The sequence below is a fragment of the Gobio gobio genome (assembly GCF_949357685.1).
Source record: "Gobio gobio genome assembly, chromosome: 4".
Lineage (NCBI taxonomy): Eukaryota > Metazoa > Chordata > Actinopteri > Cypriniformes > Gobionidae > Gobio > Gobio gobio.
In genome coordinates, this window is record NC_137100.1 from 37395349 (window position 1) to 37422340 (window position 26992).

Here is a 26992-nt window from a genome sequence, read left to right on the forward strand (position 1 = left end):
AAGTGCTTTAAAAACAATAATGACATTAAAAACCAACATTTAATATTGCATAAAACATAGAAAACATATCTAAAGAAAATAAATTTGTTCTTTAAATAAGACTTTAAAGTGGCAATTGATGGAGCTGACCTCGATGCGATTTATTCCTGTGATGGCAATTTTTTTCTTCAGTGTCACATGATCCTTCAGAAATCATTCTAATATAATGATTTGGAGCTCAAATTACATTTCTTCTTCTTCTTCTTCTTCTTCTTCTTTTTTCTCCTTCATTATTATCAATGTAGAAAACAGTTGTGCAGCATAATATTTTGTGTGGAAACATGATATTTTTTTCTGGATTATTTGGTGAATAAACAGATCATAAGAACAGCATTTATTTTAAATATAAATCTTTGGTCAATCTTTTGATCAATTTAGTGTTAATAAAAGTATTAATATCTGTCAAAAACAAAAATCTTGCTGACTTCTGAACCATAGTGTGTTTGTGTTAACATGAACGCCACAGTGAGTTAGCAGCAGCTGTTTGAAACTTTATCTAGGTAACGACTGAGGAGGAGAAGAAAACAACTTCTGTACAAAGTATTTATGCTTCTAGATTTAACATCTAATCTTTACTTGCACAGAACGCCACTTATATTTGCCTGCTGCAGATGCATTGCAAAAGATGAAAATAATATGAACTGCACAGACAATCTATTCGTGGACAAGCAGAAATGTAATTCAACAATGCCCCCAGTCCCTGTCTAAACTATAGAAAACTATAGAAAACATACTGGCAAAAACAGTTTTAGACTTCTAATGCCAAAATTAGATTTTGATATTTGACTTTTGATTGTTGTATTTTCTTAGGATAAAATGCCAGAGGTTCGACAGAGTTCTTTTGCCCTGTTGGGAGATTTGACTAAAGCCTGTTTCCAGCATGTCAAACCTTGCATCGGTATGTGGTTGCACATATTCTCTTTTTCATATTTCTCAATTTCGTCCATCTCGGTTTACCTTCTTCAGGAATTTACATTTTTCTTTGTTTGATTGTTTGTTTGTATCTCTCCTTTCTAGCTAACTTCATGCCTATCTTAGGCACAAACCTGAATCCAGAATTGATATCAGTCTGCAACAATGCAACCTGGGCCATTGGAGAGATATCGATTCAAATGGGTGAGGGTTTCATCATCATCATCAGTTTGTTTCACTGATTTCATTATACCTTCTAGGTTAACATGCTATTTATCTCTCTGCTCAGGTTCTGAGATGCAGCCGTATGTCCAGATGGTTTTACAGCAGCTTGTGGAGATCATAAACAGACCCAACACACCCAAGACTCTGCTGGAGAATACAGGTACCATATGAGGGGTGCTAGACCAGGCTGACCCCTCACAAGAGGTTTCCGCCTTCTTCCTTTCCCAAACTCTCCCAGTCCCCATTCTGCAGTGCTTATTAATCTCCATACAAACTCCAGGAATTGGGCCTTACAAGGTTTGATAAAGGTTTTAAGAGTGAATATCAACTAACTAAATGGGTAATGAATAAGAAATTTTCATTTTCATTTCTCATTTTTTTCTATATACAAAGTCAGTTCCCTCAGCATATCCTGTCTTCAGAAATGAATATAACAGACCTTGTAACAGTCCAGCCGTGGTATTTACTGAAGTGGATTAATAAAACGTGAATTCCAAGTAGAGTTAAGATCTCCGTAATTAAGTTATAAGCATCAGTCAGTGAGATATTACAAACAATGATAAATGTAAAACAGCCATGAAAGGAGTATTAAGTACCTGCTTTCTTTGATTTGAATGTTTTTTTTTTACTAAAATTTGAACCTTAAATAGTCCCCCCCTCCCCTTTTAATTCAGAGAAAACATCTAAACTCAAACTAAATCTGTTTTGTAGTGTTTAGATGAATGTATAGCACCTGTACCTCGCAAAATATTTCTCAGTTACACTCCACTCTAATTGGACTGCTCAAATTGAAGCTCTAGTCTGAGCCGTAAATGGCCGCCGACATTGATGCCTTTTTTTAAATGAGGGTGAAGTGTAATGCTCCTAACATACTCCCACTGAAACAAGGGTACTTGTAGATGTGTTCCTGTTTGTCGATTTATTTCTGTTGTTTTAGTTACTTTTCTTTTTCAATGTGAATGCATATCTGCCAATAGATGTTGAATGTTGTTTAGTCAAGGACGGCTAATGTTTGATGCAGGATTGCTGATGTCTTAATTATTAATGTCACAAAGACTTAGGTCCCTTTAAAAAATTAAAAGTAAGCATGTGGCATAGGCAAATGCACACTGACCATTTTTATAAGTCAGTTTTAAATGTGAGTCTATTAACACACTACCGTTCAAAAGTTTGGGGTCAGTAAGATGAATAAATAAATACATTTATTTAGCACGGGTGCATTCATTTGTTTAAAAGTGACAGCAAAGGCGTTTGCATTGTTACAAAAAAATCTATTTAAAATAGAAATTAACATTCTATACAAAGAATTCTGAAAAAACGAATTACAAATTTTGTTTCTACAAAAATACTAAACTGCACAACCATTTTCAACATTGATAATGATAAGAAATTGATAAAAAGAGTGATTTCTGAAGGATCATGTGACACTGGAGACTGCAGTAATGGCTGCTGAAAATTCAGCTTAGCCATCACAGGGAAAAAAAACACTTTAAAATATATTAAATATTTATTTAATTTATTTATTTAATTGAATTGGAATATGTCACAATATTATAGTTTTGACTGTATTTTTGATCAAATAAAGGCAGCCTTGGTGAGCATAAGAGACTTCTTTCAAAAACATTGAAAAATCTTCCGAACCCCGAACTTTTGAACTGTAGTATCTCTTCTTTAAGGTACAGGTTTTATATCATTAATGTTATGATGTTGAGTCTGTATAATTTGTGAGTATTTGATCATCTACAGTATTTTTCTACGAATTAATATAATAATGGTGGACAGTGCTTAACTGTGTTCCAGATCCTTTGAATCAGCCCATCCTGCACTGAACTGCGTTCTCTAATGAGCCAATCATCTGCTTTCTGCATGTCTCATTGGACTGTTCATAAATGCCTGTCTTTAATGAGAATGTTGCATAGTTTTGTGTCTCTTAAACTTAGGTCTCCCTCCTCTGTGCCTCTTAAGATCCTGGTGGAATCTAGTCTTCTCCATGTAGTTCGCTTGGCGTAATATGCATTTCTTAAAGAAACAAAAGAGACAGAAAGAAAGACAAGACTTTTCTGTTCTACTGAATAAATTTTTGTGAGTTTAAGGGAGAAAATCTTATAAAACAAGATTGTTTTCTGTAGTCTTCATCTTTAAAACAGGGATTTTGGGGAAAAAGAACATGCAATCATGATGGTGATGTAGAGACGTAACACAAATTTGGCGGACACTGAAAGTTTCTCTGAGCTGTAAAAAAGCTGTGTTTTCTAAGACTCCTCCCTTAAACGAGATCTATGTTTTTTTAGTGTCATATTTTACATTTGACCCTGTAGTCTGGGGCTGTGAAGAGCACTAGTGAAATCTTGTGTTTATTCTCATACACAGATTCTGTTGAGTTCTGTTTCTGAGTTGTCTGTTTGTTTGTTTGTTTGTTTGTTTCTTTTTGTTTTCTCCTCCCCCCTCATTCGCTCATGTCTTGGTTGGCGTTTGGTGCTGTATAACCGTGATTGCGTTACCTTAGCAATAACAATTGGTCGTCTTGGTTACGTTTGTCCTCAAGAGGTGGCACCCATGCTACAGCAGTTTATAAGACCCTGGTGTGTATTATTCAATCTTTTATTTCATTCATTTCCTCTTTCTGTCTATTTTCTTTCTTTCTTTCTGTCTATTTTCTCTCTCTCTCTCTCTCTCTCTCTCTCTCTCTCTCTCTCTCTCTCTCTCTCTCTCTCTCTCTCTCTCTCTCTCTCTCTCTCTCTCTCTCTCTCTCTCTCCAAACCTTGTCCCAGTGTTCTTGAAAAGGCTCCTGCTTTTCTTCATGCCATGCGCTAGTATAGAAACATCCAGAATTGTATAAACAAAGCATACAATTTCGCCAGCATAATATTTATATCTTCTTGTGAAAAAAAAAAAGCCACGCAAGAAGACACAGCAGGAGGCCTATTCAAAACATTCGAGAGAAGGCATCCCTCTCTTTCTCTCTACCTTTCTCTCTGTTCTGTATGATTCAGTCTAAATCATTGCCAACCATGTGACTAACCCTGTCCCTCTAGGTCTTGTTGTTTTGCCTCAGTAGCACCTTCATGTATTCTCAATTGATTTATTTCAGTTTTCACTTCTGTTTTCGTCTTTTATTGTCGCTATCTAACTACTAATTGAGTGCATGGGGTAATATCAAATGCTTGCTGGTTTCAGGAAACAAAAGCGCTAGCTATCTATGGATAAAAAGAAGAGAAATGGAAAAGCTTCTTTAGAAAGCATTTTTCCTCCCCATTAAATGTGGAGTCTTTTAGCTGCATGATTCTATCCCGGAATGCCTGCCCCAAAATTTGCACTAGTTTAACTCTATAAACTAGCAGCTTACAGAATACATGGTGCTATATAGACATTGTATTTGTTGTAAACATTGTATTTGTTCTTTTAAAGAAGTTGGTTGTTTTACCGCAAAAGCAGCTGAAGATCTTTATAAACATTAACATAATTACTAAAGAAGGTAGATGTACATGATTAACAACCAGTAATATTAATGATAAAAAATTATGATTAAAATTTTCTGTGAAAATTATTGTGGGATTGTCAGGAAATATTTCAACAAGCTGAACTCTTCAGGTAAACCCAAAAGCTACTTTTCGGATTCAACAAGAGAATGTTTTCATTACAAAGAAGATACAAATTTTGGTTTCTCTATTGACCAATCTCTGTGATTTAAGACGTTTACTCGTCCCAAGGTGCTCTGAGGTGATAGTCATGATATTGTGTTGATTATATGTTAGTCCACAAGCAAACTAACCGCACAGGCTTGTTATTTGAAAACTGGTTCTTCCCTTCACTAGGTGCACCTCTCTTCGCAATATAAGAGACAATGAAGAAAAAGACTCTGCGTTCAGAGGAATCTGCACCATGATCACGGTCAACCCTGGTGGTGTGGTGCAGGTACGACACGATATTCTCAGTGGTGTCACTCTGAGTGCTCTGACATTCGAAAATCATCCTCTTTGTTTTCTTTACATCCCTCTTCAGGATTTTATATTTTTCTGTGATGCTGTAGCATCCTGGATGAACCCAAAAGACGATCTTCGAGAAATGTTCTATAAGGTAGAGCGCTGTGTAAATATTTCATATGAGTCTGTGAGTTGGGGAAAAAACCTTCGAGATGATTGTGGATGCATGCTTCATACTTAAGTGTGTGTTTCCTGTTAGATCTTGCATGGATTTAAGAACCAGGTTGGAGACGAGAATTGGAGACGCTTTTCTGACCAGTTTCCCCTTCCACTCAAAGAGAGACTTGCAGCCTTCTATGGGGTGTAGATGTTACCTGATTGAAGAGGTACATTTCCATGAGATCTTCTAATCAAGGCACTCTATTAGATGACTGTGTCAAAGCTTCTTTATAAGGCTATACAGCATATATACGTCACAGTAACGACAACTATAATGTTACAAAATTATTTATACATTGATAATAATAATAAGCAATGTATATTAAGCACCTAATCACCATATTAGAATGAGTTCTGAAGGATCATGTGACACTGAAGACTGAATAATGATATTATGAATAATGAATAATGAATAATGAATAATGACTGAAAATTCAGCTTTGCCTTTACAGCAATTATATTTTGAAATATATTGAAAAAGAAAAAGTATGTATGTAAAAGAAATGGATGTATGTAATAAATAAATATATATAATTACATACACACACATACACATATTTTTAAATGTTCTTACCAAGGCTGCATTTATTTGATCAAAAATACAGTAATGTTGTGAAATATCCTTGAAATGTAAAATAAATGTTTTCTTTTTCAATATATTTTAAAATATAATAGCTGTAACGGCAAAACTGGATTTTCAGCATCATTATTCTGTCTTCAGTGTCACATGATCCTTCAGAAATCATTCTAATATGCTGATTTGGTGCTTAATATACATGCTTATTATTATCAATGTATAAATAATTTTGTAACATTATAGGTGTCTTTACTGTGACTTGATCAATTTAATGCATCATTGCTGAATAAGTATTCATTTCTTTTAAAAAAAGACACCCAATAGACACCCAACTTTTGACCAGTAGAGTATACATTGTGCAGATTTTTGCAGAATTACTAATTATTTATTTTTAAATATTAATTATTAAATTATGCACATTCAAAGCCATGCATGTTCATTTATTAAATATTTTGTGAAACTATATTAATCTTCCAATAAGGTGGCTCAAATTTGATCAAATTTAAGTCCATTCTACAGATTTTCTCCCAATGAACAGTAGACCTACCATTACCAATGAAACTTTAATTATTAATCGTTAGTGTAAAGTGTTACCGATATCTACTTCCTAATGATACTGTACATGTGACATGAATCTAATTTTCTCTCTTTCTCTCTTGTTCTTCAGCTTATTCACTATGGGAGAGGATGGGAACCTCTGATACCCAGGGCATATGTTGCCCTTTACCTGGGGGGAAGGGTGGTCTAGCAGGGGAGGGAGCCATACGGCCCACTGGACCCCTGTAGATGGGGTGGGAGGGAAGTGTTAGCTAAGGCACTAGTCGACGACACCTCGCCAAGCCAAACCAAAATAGGGAGGAAAGCTTTTTCATCTTGACATAACAATCAACCATGAGGGTGAAAACAAAATACGTTGTTAGCGTTCATTCAACAGGGCACTTAATGTAACGGGACATCCAGGGGTAAAAAAACAACAAACCAACAAAAAATCAATGACACGAAGATTTGTGTAAACTCTGTATTGTTGCACTCCTGACATAGGAAAGTGCCTGGAGACAAGCTCTGAAAGCTTAAAAAAAAAAACAGGTTTTGTTTATTTTCTGGACTGTATCAGTTAGAGGGGTGGGTGTGATGTAAATCTCAACTGGACGCTAAGCATAAGTCCCTATGCATGGGGTGTTGTAGGGTATAGCTCGACTGCATGAAAGTGTGCAGACCGTATTTTGTGTACCAGCTATGCACAGTAGTAGACGGTAAACATTTAAAGACGGTAAATGCTAAAAACATACCATATTTTAGACGCTCCGTCTGAAAAGTAACACAATGTTACTAGAAATGTAAGTCCTCTCATATCATTGATGGTGAAAATGTTTTCGTCTTTGAACATTTTTAGACCGGCAGTGATGCGAAGATAAAGGAATAAAATCAGAATGACTGCATAACTTTATTTATTATTTTCTAAATTTGTCTTGGTAAATTACGTTCGCATGCGCAAAGTGAGAGGGAAGACTCCATATTAGCACAGTGAAGATGTTTGAACAGTTCAAACATCTGATTTATCACTCTGTGCGAGGCTTTAATATTCCAGAGTCTTGACATGGATCCAAACTAGTGAACCCTAAACACAATTTTTTTCATTTGAGACATCCGTAATTTCTTTTTGCTTAGTTTGCTCAGAGCATGATTTTGAAGATGCTTGTAATATCTGTTTTGACTGATCGGGTTAATCTGGATGTTTAGTTGTTTGATTTGTGCATGTTGGTGGCCCAAATGAGCAATCTGTTTTTCTAGCCCCCCATACAGACTAGTTTTAATAATGTGTTTTTTCCACACATACGCAATAGGTGACGTGTTTTCCATCCACGTATTGCTTTTGTGACTTTTATTTGGTTTCGTTACCTCGTGCATGAAGTTTAAAAAACGTCCCACATTGTGTTGTGAGTAATCCTGGACAGTACAGTGCTTGTGGAGGCAGTATTTGTGTCCCTCATGTGAATAGTAGCAAGCCTTAAAATGTCTGAATGTATCCCAGAGTGTGAGGATTTCTGTATTAAGAACTTTGTGCTTAAAAGTTGCTGCCACTTTAGTCTCAGACAGACAAGACTGATGTTCATACTCATCTGGAGGCCCGTGAAATGGTTCTTTCAGGTATAATTTAAGATCTGGATTCAAACGGAACCAGCTAATAGGTCAGACTTTTTAAGGAAATGTTTTACAATTTTTCAATCTGAACACCATGGGATACTGTCAGGTGTTTCCGAGTCTGTGTTGTGCTGGTGTATTTCAGCAAAGTGTTTTTATTTTCTTCAGTTTGTCTGTCACATTCCAGCTGTTTTACAACCGAATAGAGAGGTTGAAGTTCTTCTAACTAAAAAAAATAGGAAAAGAACAAACAAAGAAACAAGATACAGGCTGATTATGAATGTTAAGTGTGTTGTCTTACACTTATGAATGCTGCTATGTGTTGTAATTCTACTTGAATATTTTATGTTGTAGAGACCTCAGGAGGTATGTTTACTTAAATTTTTTTTGCTGTTTGTATTTTTTTTAATGTATGCCTTTCTCTGCTGTTCAGTCTCCCATGTTTCATACTACTACTACTAATAATAATAATAATAATAATAATAGAGCAATTCACTCTAATCCATTCTGCTGCTGGTGAATATCCTTTCTAACTGGCATATTTTCGTCACTATCTCCTCGTAAAGGAATGTAAACCATTTTTTTTTTTATTAGAGGAGATATTAGATCAGTTAGTAGACACTTGTATTGCTTCTTGTGGGGATACTACTGAAGAAGCTGGCCCTTATGTATGTGAACATTTGTTATTTATGAAATATAAATGCAGTATATACTGTAACGCCTTGAAGTTAAACTTGAGTTATTGGGGGGGCGGGGGTATATATACAGCCATGAGACTTGGAGATTGCACAGTGATGAATCTAATAGTTTTACATTTTCTCTCCTTTTCTTTTTGTGTACAAAAGGTACAAAGTGTAAAAATCGAAATGTTGTGTCCCCACCCTAGACTGCACCAACTGCTGTATATAGTTATATGTGTGGAAAATGTAATAATGAAGGAAACCTTTGCTCAAAAGCTCCCTTTTTCTGGTCCGAGAGCAATTTCATTTATAGTGATTTTTGACTTTTATTTTATAATCGGATTTTGAAGAAAGATTAAAATATAGAAAGTAATCATTTTTAGGGGCCACCAAATATTTTGGATCATGCAAAGAATATATATTGTACTGTAGAAATTTTGTAATGATATTTGTATGACATTGTTATGGACGTGAGTTTGTTTCACTGCTTGGATCTGTACATTGATAAGAATAAACCCTTTTCAAAAATCACTGATTACATTATTCGTCCAATGAATTTTAAGGGTATTAAATATAAAGGTATATTGACAAGTTTGGAAATGCAGACACTGATTCAATTACTTTTTTGTGTATGTTCTGGCCTTTTTCTTTTTACGTATTTAAGTACACAGTAATTTCAGCATTTTTAAATTATCCGTTAGGATTATATTTAATGCCAAGCGATATACCTGCTAGCTACATTCAATTATACATGATGTGATAGCCTACTTAGTGTACAAGATCAGTACATTATTATATTGTGGCCTTTCAGTAACATCTCTAATATATTATTACCACAATTCATAGTATAATCTCATATAGTATGCCAGTAAAGAGTGTCTACACACTAAGGATTTGAGTTTTACAGTGGGACATGTAAACAACACGATTGCATCATGGGAATGCAATTCTTTAAACCGCCACCGGCGTCGCTGTTTCTTTATAATAATTATCTCAATGAAATACTGAAGTGGAGGGGTGAAACGCAAGTGAGGAGGTGGAGTCGTGTTCAGAGCAAGGAGGAAAACCCAGCAGAAGAGCAGGAAAAAAGAGGAAAAACCACCAGACACAACAACATCGGGGGGAGGACGGTGGATTTAACTGAGCCAACTGAGGCAATTCAAATTAATAAAAGCGCCGCTGTGAAGACGGGAGGACAGCAAGATGATAACGCCCTATTTCCTGGAAAATTTCTGGGTAGGTTGTTTATGTAGTGCTCTTATTTGGCTTTGCGGGTTAAAGACAACTCTTTAGCGCTGCTCGTCTGTCATTCTTTAAAGTGGTATGATATGCTTGATTTCTGGGGCTGTTCTTCGTGTTTTGATTCACACCGGCCATTGTTGGTATAATGCCGGTGAAACATGTTCGAGGCAAGCACGAGAGCATACTGGCCTGTTGCCCCCTCACTTTTCTCGGAGAATGCCGTCCAGCTAGACCGGGGATTGGGCCTCATTACATCCATCTGACAGACAGCCAACTACGTTCCACCTCCGTTCATTCTGATTGGCTGTCGGCAGCGTCTTGGAATGTTAAGGATCCTATTCTGCAACACCATTGAACGTTACGGCTGTCAATCACAGTGCTGTCCTGCTCTAGTTCTTCCGTAATGAAATTAGACCGGAGACCAGAATGTTTAATAAAGTTTTGTGACTGTAGAGTTATATAATTTATTCATATGTGAACCATGTTATAATTAGTACCGTCTCTATTCGTGGTTATCGGTTTACTATCAAGTTTAACCTCATCAAAATATGCCACCTTATCAGACTTAAAGGGACACAGTTAAAGTGAATTTAGGCTGACTGACTGTTGAAGCTATAGTTTGACCAAAAATAAACATTCTGCCATTAACCCACTTTCATCTTGTTCCAAACCTGTATGGCTCTCTTTCTGCTGTGGAACATAAAATAAGGTATTTTGTGCCCTACAGTGTAAGTACATGTTCACCAAAACATTCTTCAAAATATGTATTCTGCAGAATGTTTGGAATGACATGAGGGTGAGTAAATGACAATGAGTTTTTTTGTTTGAACTATCTGCCTAACATCTAAGTTTGCGTTGCATTAGTCAGACAGGTTTTGGAACAAGATGAGGGTGAGTAAATGATGACAGAATTTTCACGTTTGGGTCAACTTTCCGTTTAAGGACTGACAGCCTCATTCTATTCACTTTCATTGCATCTTTTTCTATTAATAAAAGTAGAACATTTCCTTTAGTGTGCCACGGAAGAAATGATTTAGAATAATAAAAGTAGAATGAAGGTGTGTGTTCAGGTTTGATCACGCACAGTCTATCGTCATCATCTCTCACATACCACAGACATTAAGAATCTATTCATTTTTTTAAAACAACCTTTTCCATATTTTACAATAAAAGTTGAGGGTTTTTGTTCTGATTAAAGTAAATTATTACCTAATTGACAGAACGGATAAAACCTAATACAGTATGTGAGCATCCCAGAAGATTCCTCTTTTGTCATGTGCTGTATATGATCATGGTTTAACCATTAAACAGCATCTGACTACCAGAAGTGTTGAGCTGCGTAGGGTGAGAAAGTGCAGTTTTAAGCCGTGACTGTCAAAATAGGAGATGGGAGGAGATGAAGAGAGATGAGGCTTTGCAGAGCTGTGGATTCTTGTTCTCAATCAGGCCTTTGTGTTGAGGCCTCAGTGAAATGATCAGCTGTGTGCTTGTAATGCAGGGCACAGACATACACGCATATACCTCACACACACACAGAGAGCCACACTCCTTCATTGAAGCTGTCAAGCTCAAAAAATGTATGCAGGGAAGAGGAAGACTGTCAAAATAGTCTTGATATTTATCTGCCATGATATCATCATCATCATCATCTCTTGAAATCAATCTTCTTTGCCCTCCAGCGTCTGCCGCCCACAGTTGTGACAACTTACCCTAAACCACCCACAACAAAGGGTTGTGTGAAGGAAACCCTTTTAGTCTCGTTTCCTACAGACAAATACATGCAACCACAGATTTCCTCTCATGCTGAAGATCACCGTGTGATATTTTGTTAGTGAGCTTTCGACCTTTGCTGATATCCTCTGTTGGTTTTGTTGGTGATTGTTCAGACTTGTTACAGTCAGAAGACACCTGTTTACGGAAATGTATCTGGTTGAGTCATACTGCAGAAATCACCTTTTAGTTTTAGTCTTTTAGGTCTTCATGAGAACTCATTATTTTGTATATGGTTATGTTCGTCATTTGTAGAGTCAAAAACGTCATAACAGAAAATGCCATTTTCCGATTACACTTACATTCATTCGTTTAGCAGACGCTTTTATCCACAAGCAATTTGTTATACAGTGTTATACAAAGGGTGCCACAAAATTTAGAAAATTTCCAAAGGGTGCCATGACTGAAAAAAGGTTGGGAAACACTGACTTAAACTGTAGAATGCTAAAGCTTTTTATGTTGTGGCTTATTGCAGGACAGGCCATTGAAACGCATCAATAATAGGGTGGGTGCAATATTATTTATTGTTGATAGAAAATACATTTTAATATGCTCCCTTTAAAAAAAAGTGTCTGAAAATGAGCCATTAGAGATCTTTGTTTTTTTAATGCATTTTGATGCTTTACGTGTCCAGTGATCCACAATGCTGTGCGTCTGTAGGACAGATGTCCCGAGCACAAATGCAGATCACCCCGCTTAAACGGGGAGGTCAGAAGGTCATGTGAGGGACTCAAAGCTGTGGTGATGAAAGGGATCCAGCTAAACTTTGACACTGTTGACATCTAGATATTTTGCTCTGCTCATTGTTGATGATTTACCATACAGTATTTGCTCTCAGATGGGCAGTGTGATTTTCAGTAAGTGAGCTACTGTAAGTTTTTGTAGGTGTTTTCACTGAAGTTATGTCTGCATTTAGGTTATAAACAGCCTTTTAGCCTACTGATTTGATTTGTGATGTTGCTGCAGAGTGATCCGAGTAATCTTGCATGTACAACAGGTGTAGTTTTTGTTCCAAATGCTTGTGAAAAAGATATTTATTATTATATTAGACAATTTCATATAAAGATAATTTTAAAGGTCATATAATTTCTAATATATTATAATATTAAATATGTAAATAATAACAATTATTTGGGTCTCTGTTAGGAAAAAGTCAGTCTTTGGTGCTGTGAGTGTGGTTTTATTTCCTAGTCTTCATCACTCAAGATGCACGTAATGCATACTAATATGTAATCGCAATTCAAATCTCTGTGTTCTGTTGAACTGATTCAAACGAGAAGCCAGACAGTGTCAGCTATGCCAATTTTAGCATGCTTTGTAATGTTTATTAAAGCCTTCATGGGTTCGGTTGAGCAGATGGCTGTGGACTAAACCAAGCATTAAACCAGGCAGTTAACTTTTCCCAGTGTGTGTTATCTCATACATTACTTTAAAAGCTGCATTTTAAAGCTAGTATGTAGAGTATATTGTAAGGGTAAAGCATGAGATGGTGTCTAAATTTGCGGTGGGTGGAAAGAATTGAGTATTTTGTTTTTTGCATTTGCTAAATTTGCTTAAAAAAAAAAAAAAGTGAATGCAAGACCAAGCACCAAGTATTCAATCCAAGCACACACACATTTGTACCTGCATGTCTTCTTTTGTGTGTTTTGGCTTTAAATAGGAATTCTGTTTGGTTTGACCTGAGCCAGATTGTGGTTTAAACACCCTCACAGAAACACAAACATACACAAAGGCACAACACACAACATTAGAGTCAGCAAGTATTTTCCAATGCTCAATTTATCAACTTCCACCTGCATATTTTTTCCTCATCCACTGTATGTCTGGTGTTTATCGAACTTCTCTGAACTTCTCTTTTTCTAACGTCAATGATTTATAGCAGGTCCCAGATATTTGGCATAGTTTTTGCAATACCATTGTGGACTACTGTGAGGTGTGGTTTTCAGAAAGTAAATGTGATAATTATGATAATTATTGATTTTTCTACTTGATTAATAGAAACTAAACACAGCATTTCATTTTCTGTGACTTTGAAGCAGTTTATGATTGCTTGTCTATTGCTAAATCTCACTGTAACATTCTGGCACACCATTGTTTCACACTGTTATATTTCACATCACAAGTGTAACCGTTGCTTAAAGGGATTGTTCACCCAAAAAGGAAAATTATCCTATAATTTAATCACCCCATTCAAGGTGTATATGATAGGTTGACCATATTTTGATTACCGAAAACCAGGACACTCAGCCTGGCAACTAAGGAGATACTCAAATGATACTCGAAGTTTACTCAAAGATTCCTTATTAATTTTAATACATTTAAAGTATACCCCCTCTGTATGGATAGAAAATTGTTATATTAGGGCCAGGACAGGACTAGAAAACAGGACGTTTGGTCACCCTAGTATATGACATTCTTCTTTCAGATGAATACAATCAGAGTTATATTAAGAATCTCCTGGCTAATCCAAGCATTATAATGGCAGTGAATGGCAGCACAAAAGTTGAAGCCATCGATTCGCTTCAGAAGGCCTTTATTAACTCCCGGAGCTGTGTGGATTACTTTTATACACCTAGGATGGCTTGAGGGTGTTGTCATAATTTACTCACATAGCTTAACTCCACCCACTTGCAATTTTCAAAAAATGAATTGATTGAAAGATGGAGAATGACTGGAGTGACGCCAGCTTTGCAACAGAGCCGTCATTTCTCCTACCTTCACCTGAAGTGGAGGAGGGTGGATTGTCTGTAACAGACACAAACCCGGAACCTTATCAATGCGAGCCGCAGCTCAAACTGCGTTAACTCCCGATGCCGACGATGCTAGTGAAGCAGCCGTGCAAGAGAACTGACCTAATCTATCTGCTTCCGTGGCAACCACTTGCGTGTCAGGGTTTGAAAGCGCGTCTCATGTATGAAAATTATCTGTACACATGACGGGCGGCAATAATATCGCAAGAAAAGCCTGACGTGTACTGACAACTGCATTATTTAACCGTATTTTCTTCAATACAATGTTAAAGCAAGTGTCAAGTCAGTTTCATTCATAATGTTTACTTCATGTAACATGACAGTTCATACTGGAGTGAAGCCGTTCTCATCGTGTGATTGGGGGAAACATTTCTGAGGGCGTGGTGAGCTCGTGCCAGGGGCGCGGATAGTGAGCCGTTGGAGGTGCCATCCTACGTCACGATGTACCACAACGTCCAATAGGAAAATTCAACTGCAGTAGCCACCGTTCAACCTTAGGAGGGCAGCACTTTGGCGGTTTTACACCATATTTTATAGAATTAAAACACTTTATACTCAAATGTCAAAACATTTACTCGAATCAATGAACAGCATTAATAAAGCCCCAGTATTACAGATCATTAACTAAAAAAAGTTGGTTTAGGGTTTAGTTACCCTTTAAGTTGTTCCAAACCTGTATGGTTTCTTTGTTCTGCTGAACACAAAAGAAGATCTTTTGAAGAATGTTTGTAACCAAGCAGAGAGAGCAACCATTGACAAATACCATAGTATTTTTTCCCTACTATGGTAGTCAATGGTTGCTCTCTCTGCTTGGTTACAAACATTCTTCAAAAGATCTTCTTTTGTGTTCAGCAGAACAAAGAAACTCATACAGGTTTGGAACAACTTAAGGGTGAGTAAAATTATGACAATTTCATTTTTGGGTGAACTATCCCTTTAAGTATAAAAGTCAGTTGAAAAGGATGCAACTGAACAAAGCAAAGTGACAGTAAAATTCTGTGTGACGACAATTTATGACTGGACATCATGTGCTGCTAAGGGCACAAAAAGTCATGTGGGCTGTGTGGACCAATCACAGAACAAACTGGCATGCAAGGAGTAGATGCCCAAACAAAGCATTTTCCTGAGTTTGTTGTTATTTTCCTATTGTTTTTTTTATTTTATTTTTTTTTTTTATCACTGCATTCCTCGCCTTGGTCACTTCTGCAGTGCTTGACTTTCCTGTTGCTGTTCTTTCAACACACACACACACACACACACACACACAATCATACAATCTCACACAGATCTCAGTTGTCTTGTGCTCTACAGGAAACACACACTGCATGATATTTGCTGTGTCCACGAAAACTGATGTGGAAGTTACACACAGTATAAACCTGAGAGGAAAGCTGTTTATTTTGTTTATTAGTCATGTTGATGTATTTTTGCACAATTAGTAGTGATCATATCAATCCAACATGCTTTTCTAGATTCTTCTCTGAAATACTCCACCAAGCTGCTTTTAAAATGAAAATGGCGTGAGGTACATTACCATTAAAAAGTTGGGGTTCAGTAAGATTTTTTTTAGAAATTAATATGACTGAATATTTGTAATCAAATGCTACAAATGATTTGTAACGATTTAACGATTATTTAAAAATAAATTGTGTTCTTTTGAACTTTCTATTCATCAAAGAATCCTTTCCACAAAAGTTTCCACAGAAACATTGATGATGTATAATGAATGTGTCTTGAGCACCAAATCAGCATATTAGAATGATTTTTGAAGTATCATGTGACACTGAAGACCGGAGTAATGATGTTCAAAATGCAGCTTTGCCGTCACAGGAATAAATTACATAAAAATATATTCAAGTAGAAAACATTATATTTATTAATATTATATTTATTTTATTTATATATATATTATTTTAAATTACAATAGGGTTTTTTCCCCTTCTTGTGCTTCTCTTTGAATCACTGGCTGAACTCTTGTGGTGTGCCAGATATCTGTGTTTTCACAGTTGGCTTTTGAGAAATGCTAATAAAATAGCTTACAGTTTAGCTTGTTTTGGGTCGGGTCATTAATCTGATGTATTAGATGTATTAGAGCATATGATTGATTATGTATGTTAATAGATAACATGAATTAAAGGTCCCATGGCATGGCATTTTTCTATTATTTTATGTTTCCTGAGGTGTACTTATATTGTTAGTATGATTTTTACATCATAAAATATCATAATTTAGAAATAAAAGGCATTTTTTTCTATACTGCTATTTGCCTTGTGGCTGAATGCCCTGTTTCAAGAGGCGTGTCTGCTGTGAGACTTCAGTAAAACGCCCACTGTTGTGATTGGCTGACATCTTTGCATTTGATATGAGCGGAGGGGGCGTGGTTTAACGAGGCACGAGCAGGCACGAGCTGCTGCCAGAGAGACGGATGGACCTGAGTTCACTTATCATCAGTTCTCTCAGCATGTCTCAGTTCAGTGAACTGTTTTAGTTACAGCATATACTTCAGGTTATTAGTCTATTTATAGTCGGAGGGGCTGTCACTCATGTCAGAAAGTTAGTAACTTTAGTAAATTATGGATCAGCGCTGACTGGAGACGCGAACCGTTTAGAACGATTCAGTCCGATTTGGTGAACTGATTCGGTTCACTAAAAAGAACAGGTTCAAAAGAAAGATCGTTCGCGAACCGGACATCACTAATGTACCAGAGACTGAGCTCAGCGATTGCTAACAAAGTTATTTATAGTAACTACTGAGATGTGAGAGCGCTGTCAGTCAGCGCGAGTTTATTGTGTTTGTATCTGAGAGTTCTGAATAAACACGAGTCCCAGTCACGCCGAGTCCGTCTTCATCATTATTACCAACTTTGTAACACATGCAAAGTACCATTACAGCTGTCGAGATGAACGAGTTACGAGTAAGTGTTGATAATAGCATTATTTTTAAATATGTTCCTATCATATGTAAAGCGTCAGCATTGAGTACACAGTGCAAACAAAGACACAACAGCAGTAATCGAATGTAATCCAGTTTATTGTGGGGAATAGCTGGCTAGCCCGGATATGCTCACGCTTACCCCCCTTTTGCTTAATCTCGCGCCGCGTTTGGTGCCTCCGCTGTGGGCCAGATGCAGAACTGGGGATGGGGATGTTGGAGGCCGACCGGCCAGTGCAGCCCGAGCCTCGGCGTGTGTGAGGTTTATCTCTAAAGATGTGAGTCTGCTGATGTTGAGCAGAAACGACTGTATGCACATTTTAGAACAGATAGACGCGACGAGGACGTACAAAAACACTGACTCACAAGATAGAAAACACGAAAACACCGTTCTGTTGGGAGAGAGAGAAGCCGCAGTGTGTGCACGAATAATAAATAATTAGCTACACATCAGAAATCACTGATCACAGATCAGAAGGAACTGAAAAAAGACTTCTGTTTTCATTGTTACAGCCAAACACTGAGAAACTGCCAGCATTCACTCGTTCACAAGCAATGATCTCTCAAGCGCTTGCATGGGCCTGCCAGATTCTCTGGGTGGAGGAAAGGGAGGGAACCGCTCCTGCTTGGACGTCAAACCAGGAGACTTCAGGATTGGCTAGTCTGGACTGTCATTTTCTCAAAGGCAGAGAAAGACAGCCAGAACTCGGGTTTACACCGATCAACATTTCTATCCACTTGGGGACAATATTCAGGCTAGGGGAACTCATATTAATGTTGAAAAACCTCATAAAATGAAAATTTCATGCCATGGGACCTTTAATAGTGACTTAGAGCAAGTATGCTGAGCAAACATAACTTTATTATTATTAATGATAACATTCAAGCCTATCTCTCTTCTAAGGCATGTACATAAAGCAGGTGTCTACATTTGTATGGCCAGCCAAATTTCTAGTTAAATATCACCCTGAATTCACCCTATCTATCCTTAACTTATAGTAAAAAGAAACTAATACTTACTGTATATGTGTGTGTATATGTGAGTGTTTCTTTCTTTACAAAATTAGAGGAGGCATCAGACTTCACTTCAGATCTGAATTATGCATTAGTTTAGCGCTTGCATTTTTAAAACGCTGATATTGTACACTTGTAGCATTGTAACCATGGTTACTATGAAACCCTTTGCTCGGTTCAGATCAACCTTACAGCACTGACTTTCTCTCAAACGGGCAAAGGTACTGAAAGTATGTTGCGGATGAACATGGTGGACCAGTCCGCTTTAAGAAGTCAGCTAGATGCTATTCAGACAATGACAGCAATGATAGTTGAGAAACCTAAAGTGGTAAACAAATGCCTGCATCAGTGATGCCATGCAGTTTGGCTCTGCTTCTTAACATTGCTTGTTTATCTATTGATGTTGTGATGTTGTTTTTAATTCATTTACATTTTCTTTTTGGCAGGGCGATAAAAACAATGGATTTGATGTACTGTACCACAACATGAAACATGGCCAGATATCCAGCAAGGAGCTATCAGACTTCATCAGAGAAAGGTAAAACTGTTTGTTTGTTTTTATGTTTGTTTGTTTGATCGATTGCTTATGAGGGGAGTTACCGCAGAGTCTAAAGTTACCTTGTATTCATTACAACCCGTCATAACACAGACATTCATCTTTTCTAAAAATTGTTCGGTTAGCAGTTGTTATTAAAAATAGTTTTTGTTCATTGATATAAAGTTGAAATAAAATATAAAATTAGATGAAAAGCCTAAGCTTAAAAGAAAAATGTAAACAGACATTAGAAATGTTGCCATGACAACTAACTAAAATAAAATAAAGCTAAATAGAAATATTGCAAAAACAATAGCTAAAAAATACAAAAAATAATTCAAAATATTAATAAATACTATAACACCATATAAATAATACTAAAATTAACACTGCATGTGAAGTGTTATGAAATCTCTTGACCACTAGTTCTGAATCTTTACATTCAAATTGTCTGACACTCACATTTGCACATGTGTTTGATTGTTTTTTGTCCAACATCCTTATTTTGCAGACTTAACAGCAGAAACCACATCAAACGTGATCCAAATCACATTTGTATGTGGTTTAAAATCTGATAAAAATTTGATTATTTAGAAATGCTCATCATTCTTAACAGTGAAACCAGAAGCAAAGTGTTTTTTATTAGCAATCGGAGATGTGACATGTATCTTTTGTACTAAAATATGCTGTAGTGTCTATAGCTGTCATGCATTTATTTTTGGTAACTCTGAAAAAGGACCGTTCACACCAAGGACGATGACTATAAAGATAATGGCAATATCGTTCTGTTTATTCTAAGCGTGTGCTTGTCTGCTGCTTTAAATGCTCTAATTTGTTACAGCAAGATGGATTCTGAAAAAATCGCTCTGAAAGTGATTCCAACGATATTGTCTCAATATCGTTATCGTTAAATCTGTGGCGTGAACTCTGCTATTCTTTAACATTGAGAACGATATTTAGAACTATATCTTAATCGTTATCTTTTTAGTTATCGTCCTTGGAGTGAATGACCCTTTACGCTCTTCCAACGCCTCTGTCTTTAGTATACTGATTAGTGTATTTTATACCAGATATTGATGACACTGTCTCTACAAATTTTGGACAGGCATAATTTAATGCATTTAATTTATTGAATACAGTACTGAATAGCTGTTAATACGTTCTGAGATCTTGTTCCAAAAACATGCACAGTTTTGTCAGATGGTTCACCTGTGAAAGGGTTGAAGCTCTGCTAGGAATCTTGCTCGTCTTACACAAGCAAGACATGTGTCAAGGGAGTAAAGCTATTCAAGAGGAAACTATTTTAAAACTTTTCTCACAAAACCTTCCAAATGGTTTTCAGGAATGCTGCAAGTTCTCCAAAAGCCTCAGCCGTGATCCGTCACACGCCTCACCTGCTTTAACGGTCAAAGCTGCGTTAAACTAACGGAAAGAATTCACACTCTGATAGATTTAAAATGTGCAGAGGTTTCATGAGCTCATGACTGACAGAGGAATTTTGCGGATTCATAATACCAGTGCACTTTGAGGTCATTTGGAAGTTTTATTTGTGTACTTGTAAGAAGTTTTTATTCTTGATTTACTTTTTGGCTATTGTATTGTGAGCTTTCTTTTGGAGGGGAGTGAGGGTGCTGATAGATATTGGGAGAGGTTTCACCACAAATGGAGTGTTTGTCTCCCCCTTCTGGACACAGTGTGACATTGTCTTTGTAAGAGTAAAACAGTACCCAGACTAGTTTGCTAAATTTCTCTTTTGTTTTGACACAACAAAAAATAGACCACGGCATAGCCATAGATTTTCAAAAGCCTCTGGCCGGGTGTCTGTAGGATACACTACCAATCAAAGTTTTCAAAGTTTTTTGTAACTGTTTCAGATTTTTGAAAAATAGTTAAAACATCCAAACTATGAAATGAAACGATACAAATGAAAGTATGGGAATTATGTAGTGACCAAAACACTCTTGGCTTCTCTCAAACAACATCTTTTTAGTTAGTTTTAGTCAAATTAATTCACAATTTATGTTTGTCAACAAGACTAATTTCAAACATTTAAGCTTAAGCTTTTGCTTCAAAAGGTTAAGATCATGACATTAATTTAAATGTGTAAACCTTTGACTGTTATTGTATATGTAAGCATCACACTTTAACACATATGTGTGTTAACAATATATGTTTTTAATACTTCTTTTCTTCATTTGTCCTTGACAAGAGCATAATGAATTTAAATTTAAATTGCTTTTGTGTCATCACATCCCGGTAAGCCGGGCAGGACAAAATCAGAGGTCTTAGTTTGCCTATTTTTAGCATTGAGTAACTCTTACATTTTCTTTAAAATAGCTTTTTTTAAACAAAGCACAATTAATTATGAATTATGGTAGCTATTGTATGTGTAAATGTTTGTGAGAGTGAAAACTGAAAAGTATTGTTTAAAGGATTTCTTTATAAATAATAATAGTATTAGACAGCCTGTCATTATTTGGATTTGAATGATTATTCACACACGGTTTTCTCCCCTCCTGTCTCAGAGCCACCATAGAGGAGGTGTATTCAAGATCAATGACCAAACTGGCCAAGACTGCCAGCAACTGCTCTCAGCTAGGGTAAGCGCGCGCGTGTGTGTGTGTGTGTGTGTGTGTGTGTGTGTGTGTGTGTGTGTGTGTGTGTGTGTGTGTGTGTGTGTGTGTGTGTGTGTGTGTGTGTGTGTCCGTGTGCCTGAGGGTTTACAAGACCAGTGGGTTCATTATGAACACCATTTTAATAATGTATTTATAATGAGCTGGAAAACCCATATCATTTCTCTGTCTCTTAGGCTTTATTCATGAAAGCCCAAGCTCATTACATGCAAGGAAACAAAATTAATATCCACAGCTGTTCACTTACCTGCTTGGAACATTTGTGAATTTTTATTCTATATAAACTTTATTCTGGCAAACTTGCTGTACTTTCCCTGCTAATGGGAGACATATTGGCAGTCAAGCGAAACTTCATAAGCTACTTCAAAAAGATCTTCAGGAAGAAAGCAATTAAGTCATTGTTATTGCTATTATGGTCCTGAAATAGCCAAAGTTTGTATAATAACTATTCTCAAAATATGCTAGATGCAGTTGTGCGAAATGAAAGCTGGCTTTTCACTGGCCTGCGGTGCTTTATTTCACTGAACATGATTTTCACACCCCCCTCACATATCATATTGTCAGTGCAGACATTATAGTGTCATTAAACCGTGCACAGAGCTGTTTCCATTCAAAACAACCAGGACCAGAGGATAAATCTGATATCGAGAGAATAAACACACCTTGGTGTTAAATCACAAATCATGTTTAACACATTTTTATGTTTTATTTGAACGAAGTGTGTTGAGTATTATGCATTGAGAAGAAAATGAAATGGCCATTTGTTCCACAGGACATTTGCGCCGGTGTGGGATGTGTTTAAACAGTCAACGGAGAAACTGGCAGCGTGTCACATGGAGCTGGTCCGCAAACTGCAAGAGCTCATCAAGGAAGTCCAGAAATATGTGGAGGAACAAGCCAAAAATCATAAGAAGGTATGGGAGCTGCCGTCATCTTTGGTGTTTGATTAATATCCATGCAGGTTTGCGCATAACATGCTGCATAGCAAAGTATGAACCCAATTTTCTCAGCTAAATGAGTCTGTGGTATACATGTCATTCCTTAAAAAAGGTCAGAGGTCTGGTATGTAATCACTGTATTATGGAACTTTAAAGAGTTTTTCTGGTGAATATCACTCTCATATCCATATTTCAAAAATAGACGAGGAGTATCATATGAAATGGGGATATGATAACATAATAATAAATAAATAATAATGGTCTCCTGTATGTTCCACTATTAACTTCATATCTCTGAAATGTTTGTGGATGTCATCCTTGTCCTCCCATGGAAATTATTTGTCAAACAATATTTATGATATAATTATAATTATCTTTTTTTTTTTTTGTCCAACGTGGTGGGGAAATAGCTATGTCCATTGTAGAACTGAAGTTCTTTCTGGTTTGTCTTGTAGACAAAGGAGGAGGTGGCGTCGACTCTAGAAGCTGTGCAGAACATCCAGAGTGTGTCACAGGCCTTACAGAAGAACAAAGAGAACTACATCAACAAGATGTTAGAGCAAGAACGTATGCGCAAAGAGGGGGCCACGCAGAGAGACCTGGACAAGGTACACACACAGACTTGTGCATACATGAATGGTAGCCAATAGTTTGGAATCTGGAAGGTGTTTGGAAGTTGTCTAAATGTGTACATTTTTCTGTTTTGTGTTATTTGTTTGTAGGCTGGATTGAAAGTCAAGAAAGCCACTGAGTCCTACAAGTCATATGTGGAGAAGTATGCCACTGCGAAAACAGAATTTGAGCAAAGAATGACAGAAACTGCACAAGTAAGATTGTGTGGAATGTGTTTGAATGTGTTTGTTGGGGTTACTAGAGCAGCATTTATGCATTTGACCTGAATGAACAATATTAAAATCAAACACACATACTTTTATACCAGCAGTCTAGTGTATCAAAGCTAAATATATAATATATATATACTAGTGGTGGGCCGTTATTGGCGTTAACGTGACTCTTATCGGGCGATAAAAAAAATATCATCGTTAATCTATTCTCAAAGTTGGGTTGGGAGCTGGGTCTATACTACGCAAGCGATGATGACTTTCGAGTTGACACGCACCCGCCTCCTCTCATTCAGTCCAGTTAACCCTCTGAACATGACGAACGGGTGTTCTGCTGGATTTTTCCTCATGACAGCATGTTGGTATTTGTGTGACCGGTCTGAATTTCGCGTGAGGTTGCACATAACGTTAATTCTACTAATTCCCGCAGATTTTGCACTTACATCTGAAGCGCACACACACATACCGTAATAAAGCCGCCTCTGACATACAAGTGCAAAAATGAGCTTTCCAGCTTATTAATGGTCAAATACACTCAAAAATGTCTCAATGCCCATCTTGGTGAGTTTTAACGTAAACATAGTCGTAACCAGCTCACAGGAACAGTGTTTGGGATCCATGCGTGTGTCAGGTCTTAAAGGGACAGAAGTTATTTATTATTCAAATTACAAAAAGACAAACGATCACTTACGAGCACACATATTCTGAATGCCTTCGGCAGAATTCAAATGAGCCATTTTAATCTAAATTAATCTAGATTAATTCCAAGATTACAGTGAGAGTAATCTAGATTAAAAAAATGAATCTATGCCCACCACTAATATACATAATTTATAGTTGTATATTTTTTTTCTTCTCAAATTAAAATTTTAATATTTTAGTTGTTGTCTTTGTATTATTTTATCTGTTACATATTATGTACATATCATCTTTTTTATCTCATCATACTGAAGACTGCAAGCTCACTTGGGTACAATATAATGTCTTTTGCTTTAAATTCAGTAGCGTAGTGTAGAAAAAACTGCAGCAGCCCCTCACCCATCCCGCATATACACACTTAATTTCCCAAATCAGAGCCACAGTCCTCAAACATACAAAGCTTAAGCTCTATATTGGTGTTTCCTTACATGATCCGCACACACATGCACAAACACGTTTTTTCCCTGTGGTCACACATGCTCTGACTTATGCTGTCATTATCTTGTTTCCGCTCATTTCCTCGTCTTTTTCTCCTCTTCCCCTTAAATCTTCTAAAACCCTACTGTCAGTCTGAGAGGAGCATAAACAGCAAATCAGGCATGCAGCCATCCTTGACACACACACACACACACACACCCCCCACATACACGCATACATATTCATTTTCACTGTGTTTGTGCGTGTTACACGCTTCTTAGCCATTCAGACCACCCAAACAGGCTATTCATAGAAAATATTTTGGTCTGGTTAAGTATCATTTCTAGCATCTGCTTTCAGCTTCACATTTTGAGACTGGCTCAACCTTTTTAAGCTGTTTCAGAAAGATAAGTTATTTAAAGATGTTGTGTGTCTACAGAAATTCCAGGGCATTGAAGAGGAACATGTCATGCGTATGCAGGAGATTATCCATTCATACTCTCAGTCTGTTGAAGAGACCCACACACAGATCGGAGAGGTGAGCGGGCAAACATGCACACATTATTACTGCTGGCAATGTTATTTCAAGATGTTGCCTGAACTCTTTTCCATTTACATTGCCACCAGACACTTTCTTAATCTAGGAAATGTTAGTTTAATTTATTTACAAAAATGCGTATCATTTTTTTATATAGTCATTTAAATAGTCTTTACAAATTCTTAACCAGTATCATGAATAATGAAGCAACTGGGAAGAATTATGAAAATGAAATGCCGAAAAGGTGTGTGAACACTGGAGATCTGGCTGTTAGCTGTAGAGGGAGTCAGAGACCCATAGAGGTGCAGAAGTCAAACAGGCAGAAATGCACTTCATAATATGAGGCTCTCCGATCAGTCTTTCCTTATCTATCCTCAATCCTATTGCCACTGATTCAGAGTGATTTTTAACATATGCATACCCTGTTATTCATTGAAATGCACTTCCATACTGAATGCACACAATCTCATTTCCACACACCCACAGAAAAAAGATCTCTGGTGGGCATTTTACTGGTTATTGACCACAGAACTATTGCATGCTCTGGTTTGGGCTTCCGCCTAACCACACCATTTTTTTGCGTGGCTATTATGATTATATTGTTTCTTTGTGCATAAATATGAGTTAAATCCTCTTTCAAGTGCAGAATTTTCTCATGATACAGTTGGTGTCACTGTTCATCTGTACATGAGTTTCGAGAACTTAATATAACACTGATCTAGATGTGGAAAGAGCAAAAGAATGGAATGTCATGTGTCTTTGAAAGAAGAGATAAGGCCCAGTTTCAAATCGGTCTCACTTCTTATATGTTTGTATATTATCTGAATTTTGTAGTGTTTGAGTGTAATTGAGATTAGTTTTATTAATATTTTAAAATACTTGTCATTTTCATTTTGACCTTAAAGTAATTTTGTTTGTCATTTTTATTAGTTTTCTTTTAAATATATCTATGAAGTTTTTTTTAATTCATTTTATTTTAGTTTTAGTTATTTTAGTACATCAAATTAAATAATGATTATGGCAAATAATGCCTTGGCAATTAGCTAAAAATAAAGAACGTTTATTTTATTTCAAGTAATGCAAGTGTTTTTTTTACGGTTTTAGTTTTAGTTAAATATATTAACCCTTTTTTTAAAGCTGGTTGTTTTTGTATTTATTGAAGAAGAAAAAAAATTACCTAGACCACTTACAAAGTGTTATGTGAGGTGATTCTACTTCACAGTGAGCATCATGAATAACAGTCATGACCTCACTTTCCTTTCTCCCATCCTTAAACAAACATATATGCACAACTACACATGCTGTCAATCAGATCCTCTCGTTCACAAACAGGCAAGGAGACAGATACTAAATCAAATTGACAAACATTTTTATGAAGTGCTGTATGTTTATGACATGAACTAGAAAATCTGTGGAATATGTCAGCTGTAAAAAGAAAGCATTGAGTCAGTGGTGGAGATTTGTGGAAGACATATTGCATTTGTCACCATCCCTTGAGGGCTATAAAAACAAAGACAGTGAAAGTGGTCACTTGGGGAAATAATGCCACATCCTCATTGCGTGCACTAGCTCAATCTTATCCTCCTCCCTAACCTTGATCTTGCTTTCATGGGATACGGCTCTAGTGCTGGTAATGTGATGAAGTGCTGCCTCAGAGGGAAAGCAGTTAGTGTCCAGGTTTCTGATCATAGCACCTCACAGGCTACACTGTAGTTTCAAGGTGCTGTACATTACAATGGAGGTAAAAAAAAAAAAAGAAACAACAAAACAAAATATAAAACATCCATATACTAGCCAAAAATATTAAAATGTCAGAGAAAACAAATATGATCTTAAACGACCCTTAAAAACATTTAAAGTCAAGGAAGATCTAACATTCAGTGGCAGATTATTCCACAGTCGTGGGCCAGCGACAGAAATATCATATACATATTATGTAGTTTATGATCATAAGGCCTTACTGGA

At 36.6% G+C, this 26992-nt stretch overlaps 2 protein-coding genes across 10 annotated transcripts in view; both read left to right on the forward strand.

Moving 5' to 3' along the window:
• Window positions 1-9247, forward strand: part of tnpo1 (transportin 1) — a 44424-nt gene extending 35177 nt beyond the window's left edge. For both annotated transcript variants that reach the window (XM_079814928.1, XM_079814929.1), the window contains 8 exons: window positions 850-937; window positions 1057-1155; window positions 1241-1336; window positions 3683-3758; window positions 4992-5091; window positions 5179-5253; window positions 5359-5485; window positions 6563-9247. In XM_079814928.1, the coding sequence (XP_079671054.1) occupies window positions 850-937; window positions 1057-1155; window positions 1241-1336; window positions 3683-3758; window positions 4992-5091; window positions 5179-5253; window positions 5359-5466 (642 nt within the window). In that variant the 3' untranslated portion in view covers window positions 5467-5485; window positions 6563-9247. The remainder of the gene's footprint in view (window positions 1-849; window positions 938-1056; window positions 1156-1240; window positions 1337-3682; window positions 3759-4991; window positions 5092-5178; window positions 5254-5358; window positions 5486-6562) is intronic.
• A 476-nt stretch (window positions 9248-9723) lies between these two features.
• Window positions 9724-26992, forward strand: part of fcho2 (FCH and mu domain containing endocytic adaptor 2) — a 47218-nt gene continuing 29949 nt past the window's right edge. For all 8 annotated transcript variants that reach the window (XM_079814920.1, XM_079814924.1, XM_079814926.1 and 5 more), the window contains exons 1-7: window positions 9724-9953; window positions 18872-18963; window positions 21486-21560; window positions 22366-22507; window positions 22987-23139; window positions 23254-23358; window positions 24929-25027. In XM_079814920.1, the coding sequence (XP_079671046.1) occupies window positions 9921-9953; window positions 18872-18963; window positions 21486-21560; window positions 22366-22507; window positions 22987-23139; window positions 23254-23358; window positions 24929-25027 (699 nt within the window). In that variant the 5' untranslated portion in view covers window positions 9724-9920. The remainder of the gene's footprint in view (window positions 9954-18871; window positions 18964-21485; window positions 21561-22365; window positions 22508-22986; window positions 23140-23253; window positions 23359-24928; window positions 25028-26992) is intronic.